Raw genomic sequence first — 14793 nt, forward strand, 5'->3', positions numbered from 1 at the left:
ATCATTCAAATGTATTATATATTGTAGAGTGAATTCAACATCATCAGCAAAACACATCGGTGCGAAAAATCAGTTAATCAAAAATGGCAAATACAAGAAGAAAAAGAAAACACTGGTTAAATAACTTATTGTTCAGGTAAGCATTTATAAGATTTCTTTTAAACAACTTCAATTCACTGGTAAAAAAGCTAGCTAACCGTACGGAGGGTAACTCTTTTTGACGGTGGTGTAAGGTGATCAGGCAATTCAGTTGGCATTTCGTGGCCATCCAATTTCAAATTAATCAAATAATTCGCCAACGCAAACTCATCTGCATCTAGCATTCCATCTTTGTCCACGTCGGCTAATTTCCAAATTTTACTCAACACTGAATTCGGCAATTTCGACTTGACCATATGCGCTTTCGCTACCGCACCTATAATTGCTTTTTAAATTTCCCCTTAAAAAAATAATTATTTTAAAGTAATTACCAGTAATCTTTCCATCCAGTGGATTCATGGTGTCGAATATTTCATCCCATTTGTAACGTTCCTTTTCCACTACCCACTGAGGTTCGTCGGCGCCGGCGTTCACTCCTTCACCACGTCCAAAGCTGAACGGCGTTTCACGAATTTCACTGAACGCGCCTCCTTTCACTATCGATCGTTCAGGTTTCACCACTTGCTCTTCTTGAGGGATCTGTGTCATCAGACGAGCTGAAACAAGCGGAAAAAATGACTATTACATACGTGTACAATATCAACATACCAATATCCGATGCTAACATTCCATCGACCATTTCGATCAATTTCGGTTTCAGTGGATTGAATTTGGAAAAGTCATGATGTACCAATAACTCTTGCATTCGTTTCATGTCTGGAAAATCTCCAGGCGAGATGTTGTACTCTCGTTGCAGTTGCTCGTAAATTTTGTCCAAATTTTGTATCAGTTCTTTTTTCCGCTTCTCCTTGCCCATCATAGACGGCATCTCCTTCTTCAAATGTGCGATGATGTAGGCGTGGACTTTGGCCAGTCGAGCCCGTTTGATCAGATCATTCAATTTTCGCAGAGCGGCGTTGCGCGGCAAGCTCTGCAAGTCCGCAAACAAATCGTGCTGTTCATCTTCGAATAGACGTCGGTTTATGTCATGATGCAACGGCTGGTCCCAGAATGAACCAATGTATACACGAGCCACCTCCGGTGTCCGGAACACCTTTCCCAACGACCACATCAACGCACCGTAGACACGCATCAGTTGTTGGTGGTCGACCATGTCGGCTTTGTTCAGCACAATGCGTACCTTGTCTTCGTTTCCTCCGACCGCCTCAATGCAACGACGGAACTCATCGCTGATGTCCAACTTATGAGCGTCGAACAACAAAATTATTCGATCAACTCTTTCGGCGAACCTGAATTATAAAACTAACATATTCAGACAACATACAACTAACTTGACGATCTACAGTAATAATGTTGCAAAAAAAAGTATAGAAAACTTCGTCTTTCAAATACATTACTATTTTACATTGAGTGCTGCTTACTTGTGTGCATGTGTTCAAGCATAGCTACAAGGCAAACAATTAAAGAGTGCACAGTATTAATAGGAACACGTTAACCGGTTAACTCACATATACATTCTATGCTGTTGGTGAAAATAGTTTGTTTACATTTAAGTTCACTTAAATGAGTCACTGTGGTAAAACTTCATGACTGTTCAAATACATAAATGCATGTATGAATCACGCTCATGGAAGAGAACGAAAAATAAAATATGGAAAGCACGCAACAACTGATATGCATAAAGAAGCTTAATTATCATTATTAACTCACAGTATCAACACTGCAAAACTTTCGATCTACGTCAGCTTAAGAACAGGTAAATCACTATTTTATTTCAGTTTTCCAATGTTATTTTTCTCTGAAATTATGAAAACTTATTTTTCGTTTTCTCCTTTCCAACTTATTTATTGAAAAACTAGCTTGTGCAAGCGGAAAAATCCCGCACAAACATATTGATGGCTTATCAAAATTTACGTGTCAATCAAAAATCCAGATCATGTTCAACACAATGTTTGCTATAAGCATGAACAGACAAACCAGAAGGGAAATAACATACCATTCGAGCACGCCGACAAAATCATAGCCTCGATCAATACGCTGCTTCTCGCCGGATAAGATGCCTGGCGTGTCAACGATCGTCAAACTATTTAGCACTTCGTTGTTGAGTTGAGAGCATTGGAATCGATTTAAGAATGCGTTTCCAAATTTAGAAAGTGGACGAAACTGACGTTTCGTGTCCACGACAAGGGCATTACCTTTACAAATGAGAAAGTGAAAAAAAATTACTTGAAAATACAAATTAAAACAATTTACCAGGAACCATTCCTTCTTGTTCACCATGCATGACTACGATAAAGCGATCTGTAGTTGGTTCAGGACCGATTCTCATTCCGGGAAAGTCGGTTTCCAACAGGTATCGAATAAATGTAGTTTTGCCTGTTGAATATTGACCAACGAGTAAAATCATCGGTTTGGCATCGAAATCTGGATCTTCCAAAGGCGGCGAGTGAAATTCATGAAATTTGTAATGTTCTTCCAAAGGGAGCAGCTTCTGCTTGTACACTTTCTTCAAACTTTCCGTAACGGACAAGAACACTTCTGGATTCTTTTTACGCTTGGTATCGTTATTTATGAAAGAGAACATCTTCGGCTGCGGCTGAAAAGCAAAGCAAAACCACACGCTGATATATGGATGAAGTCAATGCTTTATTTGTGAATTGAGCACACCCACAAAACTGTCACAAATTTGACTGCTCAATTCGGACCTGTCTTGCCAACAATGACTAGGCACAATCAAAAGGGCGCAAATTGAATGGCAAAAAGTTTGAAAGAATAATGCGACCTACTGTTGACTTACTTCCATATCAGTTTAATCACTTTACACGGTATAATTTTTTCCCCTGTCTCCCAGCATTCTACGCTCGCGAAGAAAAATAACATACCGTAAGAAAAATGAAAAAAGGAAAATGAGGTACATGCTAAAGAATACAGTAAGAATTCGTTGGTGGCAGACGACTAGCACGCACACGCGTCCGCTGTGTAAGCGTGTTGCTCACATTTCTGACCTGACGTTTTATGAAGGTTGATTTATCAACAAGTTGAAATTTGTTCCACATTTCTACTGATCGGTGGTTGTCGGATGTTATTTGTTGTTCATTGCCCGGTTGGTGCAAATTCCTGAGGGAGGATGTAAACAAAACAACATGCCCATCAACTTTTTACGCTATGTTAGCAACTGGATGAGAAACACGTTAATTGCTAAATAAAGTGAAATGACGTAATGCTGCTATCGCGTTTAGACATGCAATTTTTTTGATCATTATTGCTGACAAATCACTCAGCAGTATATTAATTAGAAAATTCTTAATTAAAATGTTTTTAATCAGTTTATTTTTGATTTTTTCTTGCACATTTGTAGGATCAGGAATGCTTTATTTAATATTATAATTTTTCAAAAGTTATTTATTTTAGAAATTAAATACACTTACCGAAAGTGATTTTTAGATAACAATGTCATTTTGAAATAGAAATTATCTGTTATTGATTACTTTTACTTTGGGTGATAGTGGATTGTAAAATTATTGAATTCGATTTTTGGGCCATGCAAAGTTCAACGAAGAAAGTTGTTGTTACTCATGAGTAATTTGTTGATTGTTATCATTATGCATTTATGTAATGGAATTTTAAAAGATTTTATTCAATTGCATTTTTACACTTGTGACATTCTCTCTGCATCTTAGTTGTTTCTCCTTTTTAAATATGGTTTTCTGTAGTGCTATTTAAAAATTGCAATCAGCTACATCTGTTAGAATTCAGCAACAAAAAAAAATCCATACACAACCGTAAAAACAGAAATCTTACCAGGGGAAAGGAAAGATTTCGTCCAATATTGCGCAATGAATAATATTTATTTTCATTTTTCTGTAATAAACCAAAAGATAATAATTGAAAAAAGGCAACCAAAATTGTCTCACATATTTTTTCTTTGCCATATTGACGAGTTGTTTATAATTTTTGCATGCACACTAAAACTATATTACTGCTGGGAGAGAATAGAAAATTGTTCACTTTCAATCAAGCATTAAAAGACACCGATCATGTGGTTGGTTGCAATGAAAATAATATCCCACTGATGCGTTTTTTCACCTGTGACGTGGCCGATTTCAGAAAGATATACATTTACAGATGAATATTTTGAAATTGAACTTTATCGAAAAGAATCAGTTTCACAAACACGCAGTGCTGTTGCACATTATGGAAAATTGTACAAATTTGCATGGATATTATTATGTTTGAAGCAGAAAAGGAAATAGCTGAATGCAGATTATTGCATTATTATTCATGCATAAAAATTTAATTGATAACAAATTTTCCTCGTCAAAATTATCAGAAAAATATTATTATTGCTTATGTGAAAAGTTTGGCGTCAACAAGTTTAACAGTCAATTTCAAACATTTTACCTGTGGTGGTGAATAAGATGCTTGTTGTTTACGAGTGAGAATTGACAGAATGCATTACAATTAAAATGATTCTGGGCTTAATGAAGACATTAATGAAAAGTAAAACAAGTTCATCACCAGTACCTGTTGATTTTGGGTAAGATCCGTTGATTGAACTTTTCTGAAATTTATCAGACGCACCGGTTTCTGAAAGTGGGCAATTTCGTTGATTCCATTTGGCTGCGACATGCCCGGTGTTGAATCACCAACTTGATGGTGATCTGATGTTTAAAGCGGTAAAAATCTGCTAACGCAATTTGCTAACACATAAACTTGTTCTCAGTTTTGTAATCAAACTGGAATTTCAAAAATACTCTTCCGGACTGCAGTGACAATTTCACGGATGCGAAATTAGTTGTAAAATTTGAAATTATAAGCTACTCGTAATGGCATGCACATTTTGCCAAAAAAGGTAAACACCAATTCACTGACAAACGATAGCCTTCCATATTATTTGCAGTGTCAATAAACGATGAAATCACATTTCATGTTATACTTGTTGGTGATTTATTTCTTCACTATACATACATATATATATATATATGTGTGTGTGTGTGTGTGTGTGTATACATTTTAGAGCTTTATTACGTATCAGAAATTTTCGTTTTGAATGAATCATAATTTATTACAATCAACGTTAAAACTTGAATTGCACAGTATTTGGTCTTAATTTTCTTTATTTCAAGCATATATTCAAAATATGCATTATTATTGCTAAGATATGTGCTGTTAATTAGGCGTTCTTAAATTAAAAGAAAAGGCTATTAGCCTTAGTTATTTCAACTAAAATATCTACGTAAAAAATTTAATAAGCAGAATTTGTTTAAATAAGTAATTTTCATGTTAATTTGTCTAAAATTATATTATTGTTTTTAAAAGAGCACTTTAATGGTTGAAATATTTTTTTATTCTTTACTCATTGCTATTCAATGAATTATAAATAAACCTTAATTATCATTATTTAATTTCGTACTGTATAATTGAAAGGTTTGGCGAACTGCGAATTTCGTTTTGTTAGCTTCTTGTAATGCGAAATTATATTTATTTAACAAAATTAATTTTATTTAATCCCAGAACATCGGCCGCTAATTGTCAGTGCTCTAATTTATTAATGAAATTAATTGCATTTGTTCTTTTGAAAATACATCGTAAGCAAATGAGTTTAAGGAATAATTTTCACTTGTTTGATAACGTAGTTGCATTTAATGAGTTGTTTTATTTTACTGTTGAATTATTTTTTCAAAAGACTCTAGCATTGCATTTGTTTGGGTTAAATAGATTGTTAGTTGCTCATTTTTGTCAGCTATATTTTTTATACGTTTGAAGAATTTTGAAAGTTTTTATGATTGTCATAGCACTTTGGAAGTAATAGGAAACGATTATTTTGCAAAATTTATTTCAAATGAACCGTACTTGTTTTTAGTAAAGGTTATATTAAGCAGCATTACGGTGAAAATGTTTCGTTCGCGGAAGAAGCGTCTTGAAATTTCAGTACCAACAAATTTTGAACATCGTGTTCATACTGGAATTGATCCACAAAGTGGTACCTTTGTTGGCTTACCGTTGCAATGGCGTAGTTTGATCAATACCAGTGATCGTCAGCGACCAAAGCCAATCGTTGATCCTAGTTGTATTACACAAACCGAGATGCTAGATTTGAAGGTTTGCGCATGTTACTTTTATCATTTTTTTCATGATAAGCTGATTCATGATTTGCCTGCGTTATTATTATTTCATTATTAGCGTGATTACTTGATTGTGCTTGATGGACCATTTTACTTAGCAAAAATAATTTTAAGACTGTTGTGCGCGGCGATTCTTATTTGGGAAGCCAGGACAATCGTATGGGTGCATATCGGGGTGGGAAAATATCTCCGACTGCTGTGGCACGCAGCAATTCGCTCAGGTATTCAGTACCGATGAACATGCGTCCATATGGTCCTTCCACCTCTGGTCAGATGTGTCCGACTATTGCTGAAACTGCTGAGACTGTTTACCATCCCGTTTCACCAACTTCTCGGTTTGTGCCAGCGTCGCCTTCGAAATTAGCTGGTATTGTTTTATTGCTGTTTATGATTTTTGGTTTAAGTTTCTTGTTTGTTTTTTATTTTGCAGGCGTTGAAAGCAGTACGAAAAGAATGTCACCACGATTCAGTTCATCAGCATTGTCTTCTAATAAAGCAGCATCACCAAAGCATTACGAACAAATTGGTATTCAGCTGGTTGGAAGCAATAGAAGCTCGCCACTTGGCAGCAGTGAAAATAATTCGGCAGTTTCATCTGCAAACGGTGAATATGGTGGTATTGCAGTGACCAGTCCACCTCAGCAGATAGTTCCAAATTCCAAACAACAACCAAGGCTTACACACGAACAGGCAAGAGTTCTCATCTTTTGCTTACGTATTGTTTTTCAGTAGAACATAAATTAAAAAAAATTATATTTCAGTTCCGACTTGCTCTGCAAATGATTGTTGATCATGGAGACCCACGTTCCAATTTGTATGATTTTGTGAAAATTGGAGTCGGCAGTACAGGCATGGTTTGCACTGCGATTGAAAAAGATACCGGTCGCAAGGTAGCCGTAAAGAAAATGGACCTTCGACGACAGCAACGTCGCGAATTGCTGTTCAACGAAGTACTGTGATTCTTTTTTCGTTTTTTTTGACTAAAATAATGATCATTACGGTTGTTCATTGAAGGTGGTGATCATGCGCGACTACAGACATCCCAACATTGTCGAAATGTACAGCAGTCATTTGGTTGAAGACGAACTCTGGGTGATCATGGAATTTTTGGAAGGCGGAGCTCTGACTGACATTGTCACTTCGAGCAAAATGGATGAGGTGCAAATTGCTACCGTTTGCAAACAGTGCCTGGACGCTTTGGCATATTTGCACGAACAAGGTGTCATTCATCGAGACATTAAAAGTGACTCGATTTTACTTGATGCTGAAGGAAAGGTAAATTTTCGTTTATTATATGATAATTGATCTTCTGTCGCTTATCTTGCTTTTCCACTTTGTACAATAATCGATATTTCTTGGCCATTTAATAATTGATAATGTTATAACTTTGAAACGTAGAGGTTATTTTACGTTGGAAAATCTACTTCAATGCTTAATTTCGTTTAGTAAAGTTTTTCCTATTTTAATCTTTATTCCTGATTGTACAGTGATAAAAATTAAATTATAATCGTATGAATTATTGAAATTAATTTTGGGTTATGCTGAAGTTTTTTTTTCATTTGCAAAATATTACAATGCGAGGAAGATTATAAACTTAAAATTTTGACAAATTAGTTGATATTTTTTATTCGTTAGGTGAAATTGTCCGATTTTGGTTTTTGCGCTCAAATAACTCCAGAATTATCTAAACGAAAATCGCTGGTTGGTACTCCGTATTGGATGAGTCCTGAAGTTATTTCACGAATCCCTTACGGCACAGAGGTATTCTTTTCTAATAAGCACACGTCCTGATTTGAATTATCCTTATCATTGTTGTTCACAGGTTGACATATGGTCTTTTGGAATCATGGTTATCGAAATGATTGATGGTGAGCCTCCGTTTTTTAGTGAACTTCCTCTAGAGGCTATGCGTAAAATTCGGGACATGGAACAGGTGAAGTTGTCTTTCAAATCACAGGTTGGTGCTTTTCATTTTTTATTGTTTCACATCATGCGAATGTTGTGAATTTTTCAAGGTTTCGGATGTGCTGATTGATTTTGTCCAAAGCATGCTTATTCGGAGGCCGGAAGTACGACCTACTGCCAGAGATCTCTTGAATCACCCGTTTATTCAAAAAGCAACTCAACAGTCTGTTTTGAAGCCTCTCGTGCGGTGCCACGTGGATGCTTTGCAAAATCCGTAAATTTACTTATTTTAATTGTTTCTGCATCACATGTATTTCCAAATTCATAGCACATTTTTTATTTGAAATAGTTTAAAATAAAATGAAGCCAGTCATTCTTATTATTTTTAAGGCATAAGATGCAGCTTAATCTCTAGAATTTGCTCGATTGCAAGTTTACTTTTTGACGGCTGTTGTGCTCACAAATTTTGTTCACTTTTTGATTAATGTATTTTACTATTGTTTCTTTCCAGAGTACTGGCAGAATAATTTCTCTGACAAATGTAAATAAAACGTTTTTCCAGGCTTACAGTTTCATAAAGAAAAGCTTTTTAATTATTACATTTTTTCGAATAAGTTGTGCTCAGAAACCAGTAATAATACAGTACGATTCAAGACTGGACAAGAGCACGTAAAGTATCCAGAGTGAAATGAAACACAGAACAGTGGCGATTTTATAACCCAACGGACCACCGAGCTCACCACCAACTGGCTTTGAACGCCTTGCGACTAGGATTGCAATGCAAAAGGTCGCTTCGATACAGTAAATAGTCACTGAAAATGCTAGTGTTCCTGGTTGAACCTGAAACTGTTGACCATGCAAGGAATGGTAGACGGCCGCCACGGTCCAGGCGATTCCAATGCCCAGGAATACGTTAACTGCATTGCTTCCTGTGACGTTGCCGATGCTTGAATCAGCATAGCTGTCTTGCACAGCCGACACGTGACTAGCGAACGTATCTACGAAAGAATTTTATTGGTATTTTTTTGTTAATTTTGTAAATAAATGCAACAGCATAATACCTGGAACGCTGGTACCGATGGCGACGAATGTGATCGCCGTTACCGCATCCATCAAGCCAATTGTGCAGCCGAAATGGTTAGCCAAGTCTCCAATCAAGGCAGTGATCACACCGATCAGAATAATTGACACGATGAAGCATGCCCATCCGTTCCAGTATTCTTTAAAAAAAGTTACTCTGAATAGCCGATGACGAGCGTTTCCAATTTCATCTTACCCGTCGGTGGCATGAATGCACATAATATTTTCCATGGAGCAGATAGGAAATGCATTGCATAGCCCAATAGGTTGGGTTTGGTCGTTTCATCTTCTTTGCCTGTATTTCTGTTTATTTTATATGCATATATATACAAGGAGAAATAATTTTACCAGATGGTAAAGAAAATGCGTCGATGAATTGTTCTCTCCACGTTGTAGTGCCCATGATAAGTGATACATTCGCCTTTTTGATTAGCATGTCGACGGCTCCCTGAATTTTTTGTTTTTAAATTACAGAGCACGACAATCAAATCTCGGAACTTTTTTATTTGGTCATTTTTCACGAACTTACTCGAAATTCACGACTTTCTTTTATTCTCACAGTGCACTTGGTCAATGAGCCAAGCGCCGGCTTGCCGAGTTCAGCAATGCGCTTTTCGTCTGTCATCAGAGAATCATTTTCCAAAGGTTTTGTCATATGTATTTTATCTTCTAGTATCAAAGGTGATATTTATTTTTTTTTTATTTTAAGTGCAATACAACTGCAAAATAATTTTTATAAAAAGAAGCTAAATTGGAATGTTATAATAAAAGCACTTTAAAAAATATTTTTGTATGCATATTTATTTCTTTAATCATCTATTTATTCATATGAATTAATCTAAAATTTTAATTCAAGAAAACTTCATACAGTATGAATTTAAAAAACAAGTTCAAATATTTGAAAACTGTAGTACTGTTTTTGACGGCCTGCCAGTCATTTTTGTTCTGTGCCTTTAGTCGGTACGTACTGAACTGAGGTATGTGCATGTAATCATATTAATGTCAGTTAATTATTATTGCTTGAACTTTGTCTGAATAAATTATTATAAATTGATTTAAGAAGAGTTAATTGTTTTTTTTCTTAGGTTGTGAAAAAAGCTGTTTATCACCTTCAGTTTTGTCGGCACGAATTGGTTGTAGAATTTCAATATGGAAAAACTCTGACCGTTCGTACTGTTCTTTGTTGATAATTCCGATTTCAATCGTCTTCCTGAAAGCAATAAATAAATGGTGGTGTGATTCAAAGCGGCGTGTGTGACAATATAAGTTTGGAGCAATGGAACATTCGTCTACCATAAACAAAAGACTTCGAAAGGTAAGTTTCAATGAAAATTTTTTGCGTGTAATTCAGTTCAAATTCCAATACATTCAACGCGAAGCAGTTAAGTGACCATTTTTCTTCGAAGGGTTCAATTTTATAAGGTTATAAACTAACTGTCAAGGCTTTCTCTGTCAAATTAAGTGAGCAGTTGATTTAAAAAAAGCGATTTATTGATTCGAAGCGGGAAATTTATTATTTTGTTTTATGCGTATGATTTGATTTACTGAAAGCAGAAATGATTCGGAAAGAATTTTAAAGCAATTTTTTGAAAAAACTGCCAAAATTATTAGTCTGTTCATGAGTATTTTCTGTTTGTGTAAACGTCTGTTAATCTTTACTCACAAATTACATTTGCTTGTAAAATGGGTATTTATGGCTTACTGTAGGATGCTTTGAATTTCAAGTTTAGTAATTTATCAGTTTTGATAATAATTTACTTATATCTGGCAGCATCAGTTATCGAAATTCTAAACGTGTGATGAATTTCCTAATTCATTGCGAGTAGGTGTTTTGTATTTTCCAACTGTATACGTGTGGGAGAAGAGAAATATTTTTCAGTTAGGGTGGGACATTGTGGAAAATGGTTCGAGTGATAAAGATGGAAATTTGACTACAGTAAAGTGATCTTCGGGGAATAAAAATAAAGTGAAGTTAACTTTACAATGGAAATATGCACAAAACTTACTGAGTTTCTTCGTTTTCGAACAGCAGTTCACTTTCCGCTGGTTCATAGTCGACATTCCCCTTTCCCGTTCCGTCTATAGTTCGATAAGGTAGTAGAACTCTGCCTCGGCAACCACTGTTGCGCAGCACATTAACCGAAACGTGTCCACGAGATTCGGGCACTTCGTAATTTTCTTTTTCAAACGTGAATATTCCGGAATGGTCATCGTCTAAAATCATGACCGTGGCAATTGATGGTGTGATGAGCTTGGCGATTGGTTGGCTTGACAGTGCCGATGGATCGAGTACAAATCCATCCCGTGTACGAATTTTTAAATTTTCTGCAAAATAAAAGTAGAACTGAGCAAAAAAGCAAAATACATCGACGATCGACGGCAACTGTATACCCAGAAACACGTAGAAGTGTTCATCTTCTTCGAAAACGTCATCGTCGATAACTTGGATTTCAATGAACGCCTCTTGTTGATTGGATTCAATAATCAAAGTCCCACTGGCCGATTCATAATCAGAACCAGCGTTAGCGGTACCATCTTCGGTTCTGTAGTCGACCAGAATGGTCACGTCAGGTGGTCCACCTTGGCGTTCCACTCTCAGACGGACCGTACCGACATTTTCCAACACTGTGTAATGGCATGGATTGAAGAATACTTTGCAGGTCAGCAAATCAGAATGATTCCACGTCGACTGGAGGTTGGCCCTGCTGCGCTGGTGTACTTTGCGCATGCTATTTTCGACCAAATCCCCGCCGCCGGTGATGCGTCGGATCGCTTGTACACGGTAGAAGGCTCGACTCTTTTTTGCCCTTTTCATAAGCTCACAAGCGGCTTGGTCTTGCAAGGCGACAATGTCGGCGTCAGGATGGCTTTGTCTGAGATCTCGAAAAATCCTCAAATAATCACGACGCTGATGTTCGAATTCCTCATCTTCGGTGGACATGTGCCGGTGTTTGTTGACCAAAGCGTCGACCACTGCCTGGTCGTTGTCGTTGTTTTCACTTCCGGAGACACGCCGGTTGAAAGCGAACGCTCGCAGACCGTGGCTGTCGGCTCGGTAGCGCATCGATACGAACTTCTTCAGCGACATCTTCTTGTCGGCCATGAAAGCCGTCGCGACGGTCAACGGGAAAAATAGGAACGTCACGAATCCTTCCCAGACCTCGATTACCCCCGGACTGAACACGGCCAGTATCAGATAAAGCCAGATGTAGGCGAAGATGCTCCACAGCGCGGTGACCAAGAACACGTTCAAGTGCTGCTGGCGTCGTACCTCGGCTTTGGGTATCGCCGCCACGCAGATGGCGATGATCATGAACAAATTGAACGCCGCACTGCCGACGATGGTATTGGGCCCCAGGTCACCGGCTTGGAATCCATTGCCGCAGATTTCTATCAGCGAGAGCAGAATTTCCGGCGCCGACGAGCCCAACGCCATCAGAGTCAAATTCGACACCGTCTCGTTCCACACTCGTACGGTCAGCTTCACCTTGGTGCCGTCTTTTTTGCGAACACTGACCGTCCTCTCTTGGCTGGTGATCACCTCGATGGCGGCCATGAAGCGGTCTGCCGCTATGGACACGCCCAAAAACATGTACACCAACGCGCACAGGTACACAACTGCTCGACCCACCCTGACGACCATGCTCGTCTGCTCTACCGGCGGCTGCCACAGGGGTATGACGAGGCCTTCTTTGCACAGACTCCGCGTTGTGGAACTGCAGTTGCTCGCCCCGACCATGCACCACGTCCACGCCACTGCTGTCCATGAGTAGAAAATCCACCTCAGCGTCGGCATGTCGCCGACGCTGTCTTACCTGGCTATCCGTTTAGCTGTTCACTTAATTAGCTTGACACGGCACCGTTTTTTGACTAAATTGTTTTCAACATTAACTTTATTTCAATGATTAATTTTAGTTTAATTGATTTTAAACCAGCCACATTTCAACAAACAAAGTCCCCTACCTCAATTTTTGAATCTCTTTCCATCATGAATATATATATATATATATATATATATATCAGTAAAGTAATTTTTTGTCAGTTCACTTACAGGGATAATTTTCAAATGTAAACCAGAGTATAAGCAATGAATCGGATAATAATGATAACCGATCAAAGGGTGATTTTGCACTAGGGGTTGGACACCGAGAGAGAAAGAGAATAAGTAATCTATTGCAAAGTGCATTTTATCGATTGAGAACTGCACAGAGTCAGAAAATGTGTCATTATAAACAGAGCGTTTTTTTTTCTTTAATTTCAACCGATGCAACATCATTTTTCCAGGTATATATTTTTTTTAAATAATATTTTGTTTTCTATTCTTATTGTTAATTAGCTTTCTTCTTTTTAATTATTGGGGTGTACTTTTTATTCAAAACTTATTTGCATTACTCATTATTGTCTTTACTGTTGGAATCATTAGCATAATTGTATCCTATGAGATGTGATACTTATCATGCTTCTTCTCTTGCTGAACAGAACAATCAGTAATGAAAGTATAACCATTGTGTATATGAATGGCAGATCCATAGGATGAAATTCTTCTGTTTGACATATTTATTGTAAAACCGTATCTGCTATGGTTTTTGTTTCTATTTAAAATGTGTTGATCGATGGGAGTTGATAGATTGAAAATTGAAATTGAAAAAAGAAAAAAACTGCTAAAAGGGAGTTGATTGTACTTGTTGAATTTTGTTTCTCGAATTCAGTGCGGTTGAATGAGTAGTTAAATGATTTTTTCAAACGGAAATATCATTCAAATTGAATGGGTCTCCATTCGATTATTTTTCTGCTAATGAGAGGGAAGGTAAGTAGGACTGGCTTTTATCTGTTATTCTTCACAATTCCATACGTTAATATGCACGTTAAACTTATAAACTGAACATATTTAATCAAATATGTCATGAATAGTGCATTGCAGAACGACAAAATGTATGCCCTACTGAAAAACGATATACATATTATAATAATGCTCATTGAATGCCTTTTTTTCTCGACGATGTTGAGTGATGATAATTTGCCCGAATAATAAACTTGATGTGAAAATTGTTTCTTCACTATGAAAAATATTTCAATTTTTTTTATTAAAAATTATGACTTCATTGGGAAATGTTCTTATTTGTATGGATAGTAAAAGTAAATTCATTAAAAAAGTAATTTTCGGTTTTCTAAAGAGAAATTTTTATTTTGTCTGCTGTTTGGTTTCATAACATAATCAATGAAAGCTCATCTTCAATGATGCGCAACTGACTTTCAGAACCGAATGATTTTACAAACTCATCAGCTTAGCATTGCTCATATTTTAAATCATATAATAAATATTGCATAATAAGTGTAATTTTTTTCCATTGCAGAAAATTCTGTATGAAAATGATAGAATGTAAGAGAATAACAGTTGCCGCCATTGTGAAACTGACATTTTAATAATTACTCGTTTTTGATTTTGAATTGTTGATAATTATGATACCATATTTGGCTATTAGATGTGTTTTTCTGTGATAAGGAGAGCGTAAGCTAGAATGTGGTCGAATTAAAATAGCTTGGTTAAATGGAAATTTACCCCGAATAGCCGCAAGTTGCAGAG

General features: G+C 36.7%; 3 protein-coding genes across 3 annotated transcripts; 1 reads left to right on the forward strand and 2 right to left on the reverse strand.

Moving 5' to 3' along the window:
- Positions 1 to 188: 188 nt before the first annotated feature.
- Positions 189 to 2683, reverse strand: Tsp_02879 (EH domain-containing protein). Its single transcript, XM_003379162.1, has 6 exons — positions 2353 to 2683; positions 2077 to 2294; positions 1431 to 1438; positions 748 to 1388; positions 471 to 695; positions 189 to 415 (listed from the first exon to the last, which is right to left on the reverse strand). Exons 1-6 carry the CDS (start codon positions 2681 to 2683, stop codon positions 189 to 191), a joined length of 1650 nt encoding a protein of 549 aa, XP_003379210.1.
- A 3311-nt stretch (positions 2684 to 5994) lies between these two features.
- On the forward strand, positions 5995 to 8407 carry Tsp_02880 (putative kinase domain protein). The gene is made up of 6 exons (XM_003379163.1): positions 5995 to 6201; positions 6339 to 6944; positions 7239 to 7499; positions 7860 to 7985; positions 8047 to 8181; positions 8240 to 8407. The coding sequence occupies exons 1-6, from the start codon at positions 5995 to 5997 to the stop codon at positions 8405 to 8407; spliced, it is 1503 nt and encodes a 500-aa protein (XP_003379211.1).
- Positions 8408 to 8750: 343 nt separating this feature from the next.
- On the reverse strand, positions 8751 to 13005 carry Tsp_02881 (putative sodium/calcium exchanger 1). The gene is made up of 7 exons (XM_003379164.1): positions 11216 to 13005; positions 10319 to 10419; positions 9739 to 9827; positions 9558 to 9657; positions 9406 to 9504; positions 9191 to 9349; positions 8751 to 9127 (listed from the first exon to the last, which is right to left on the reverse strand). The coding sequence occupies exons 1-7, from the start codon at positions 13003 to 13005 to the stop codon at positions 8751 to 8753; spliced, it is 2715 nt and encodes a 904-aa protein (XP_003379212.1).
- Positions 13006 to 14793: the final 1788 nt, after the last annotated feature.

Source organism: Trichinella spiralis, assembly GCF_000181795.1.
Source record: "Trichinella spiralis strain ISS 195 chromosome Unknown Scfld2, whole genome shotgun sequence".
NCBI classification, from domain to species: Eukaryota; Metazoa; Nematoda; class Enoplea; order Trichinellida; family Trichinellidae; genus Trichinella; species Trichinella spiralis.

Bases quoted from the DNA above. Each gene is read 5' to 3' on its own strand.
- Tsp_02880 (XM_003379163.1), top strand. From the start codon at position 5,995: ATGTTTCGTTCGCGGAAGAAGCGTCTTGAAATTTCAGTACCAACAAAT. The intron at 6,202-6,338 runs GTTTGCGCATGT...AATAATTTTAAG, and splicing joins CCGAGATGCTAGATTTGAAG to ACTGTTGTGCGCGGCGATTC. The intron at 8,182-8,239 runs GTTGGTGCTTTT...GAATTTTTCAAG, and splicing joins AGTTGTCTTTCAAATCACAG to GTTTCGGATGTGCTGATTGA.
- Tsp_02881 (XM_003379164.1), bottom strand. From the start codon at position 13,005: ATGCCGACGCTGAGGTGGATTTTCTACTCATGGACAGCAGTGGCGTGG. The intron at 10,420-11,215 runs GTAAGTTTTGTG...TATTGCTTTCAG, and splicing joins TTCGAAAACGAAGAAACTCA to GAAGACGATTGAAATCGGAA. The intron at 9,828-10,318 runs GTGATAAACAGC...CTCTGATGACAG, and splicing joins TCGTGCCGACAAAACTGAAG to ACGAAAAGCGCATTGCTGAA.
- Tsp_02879 (XM_003379162.1), bottom strand. From the start codon at position 2,683: ATGTTCTCTTTCATAAATAACGATACCAAGCGTAAAAAGAATCCAGAA. The intron at 2,295-2,352 runs GTAAATTGTTTT...TCATTTGTAAAG, and splicing joins ACAAGAAGGAATGGTTCCTG to GTAATGCCCTTGTCGTGGAC. The intron at 416-470 runs GTAATTACTTTA...AAGCAATTATAG, and splicing joins ACTGGATGGAAAGATTACTG to GTGCGGTAGCGAAAGCGCAT.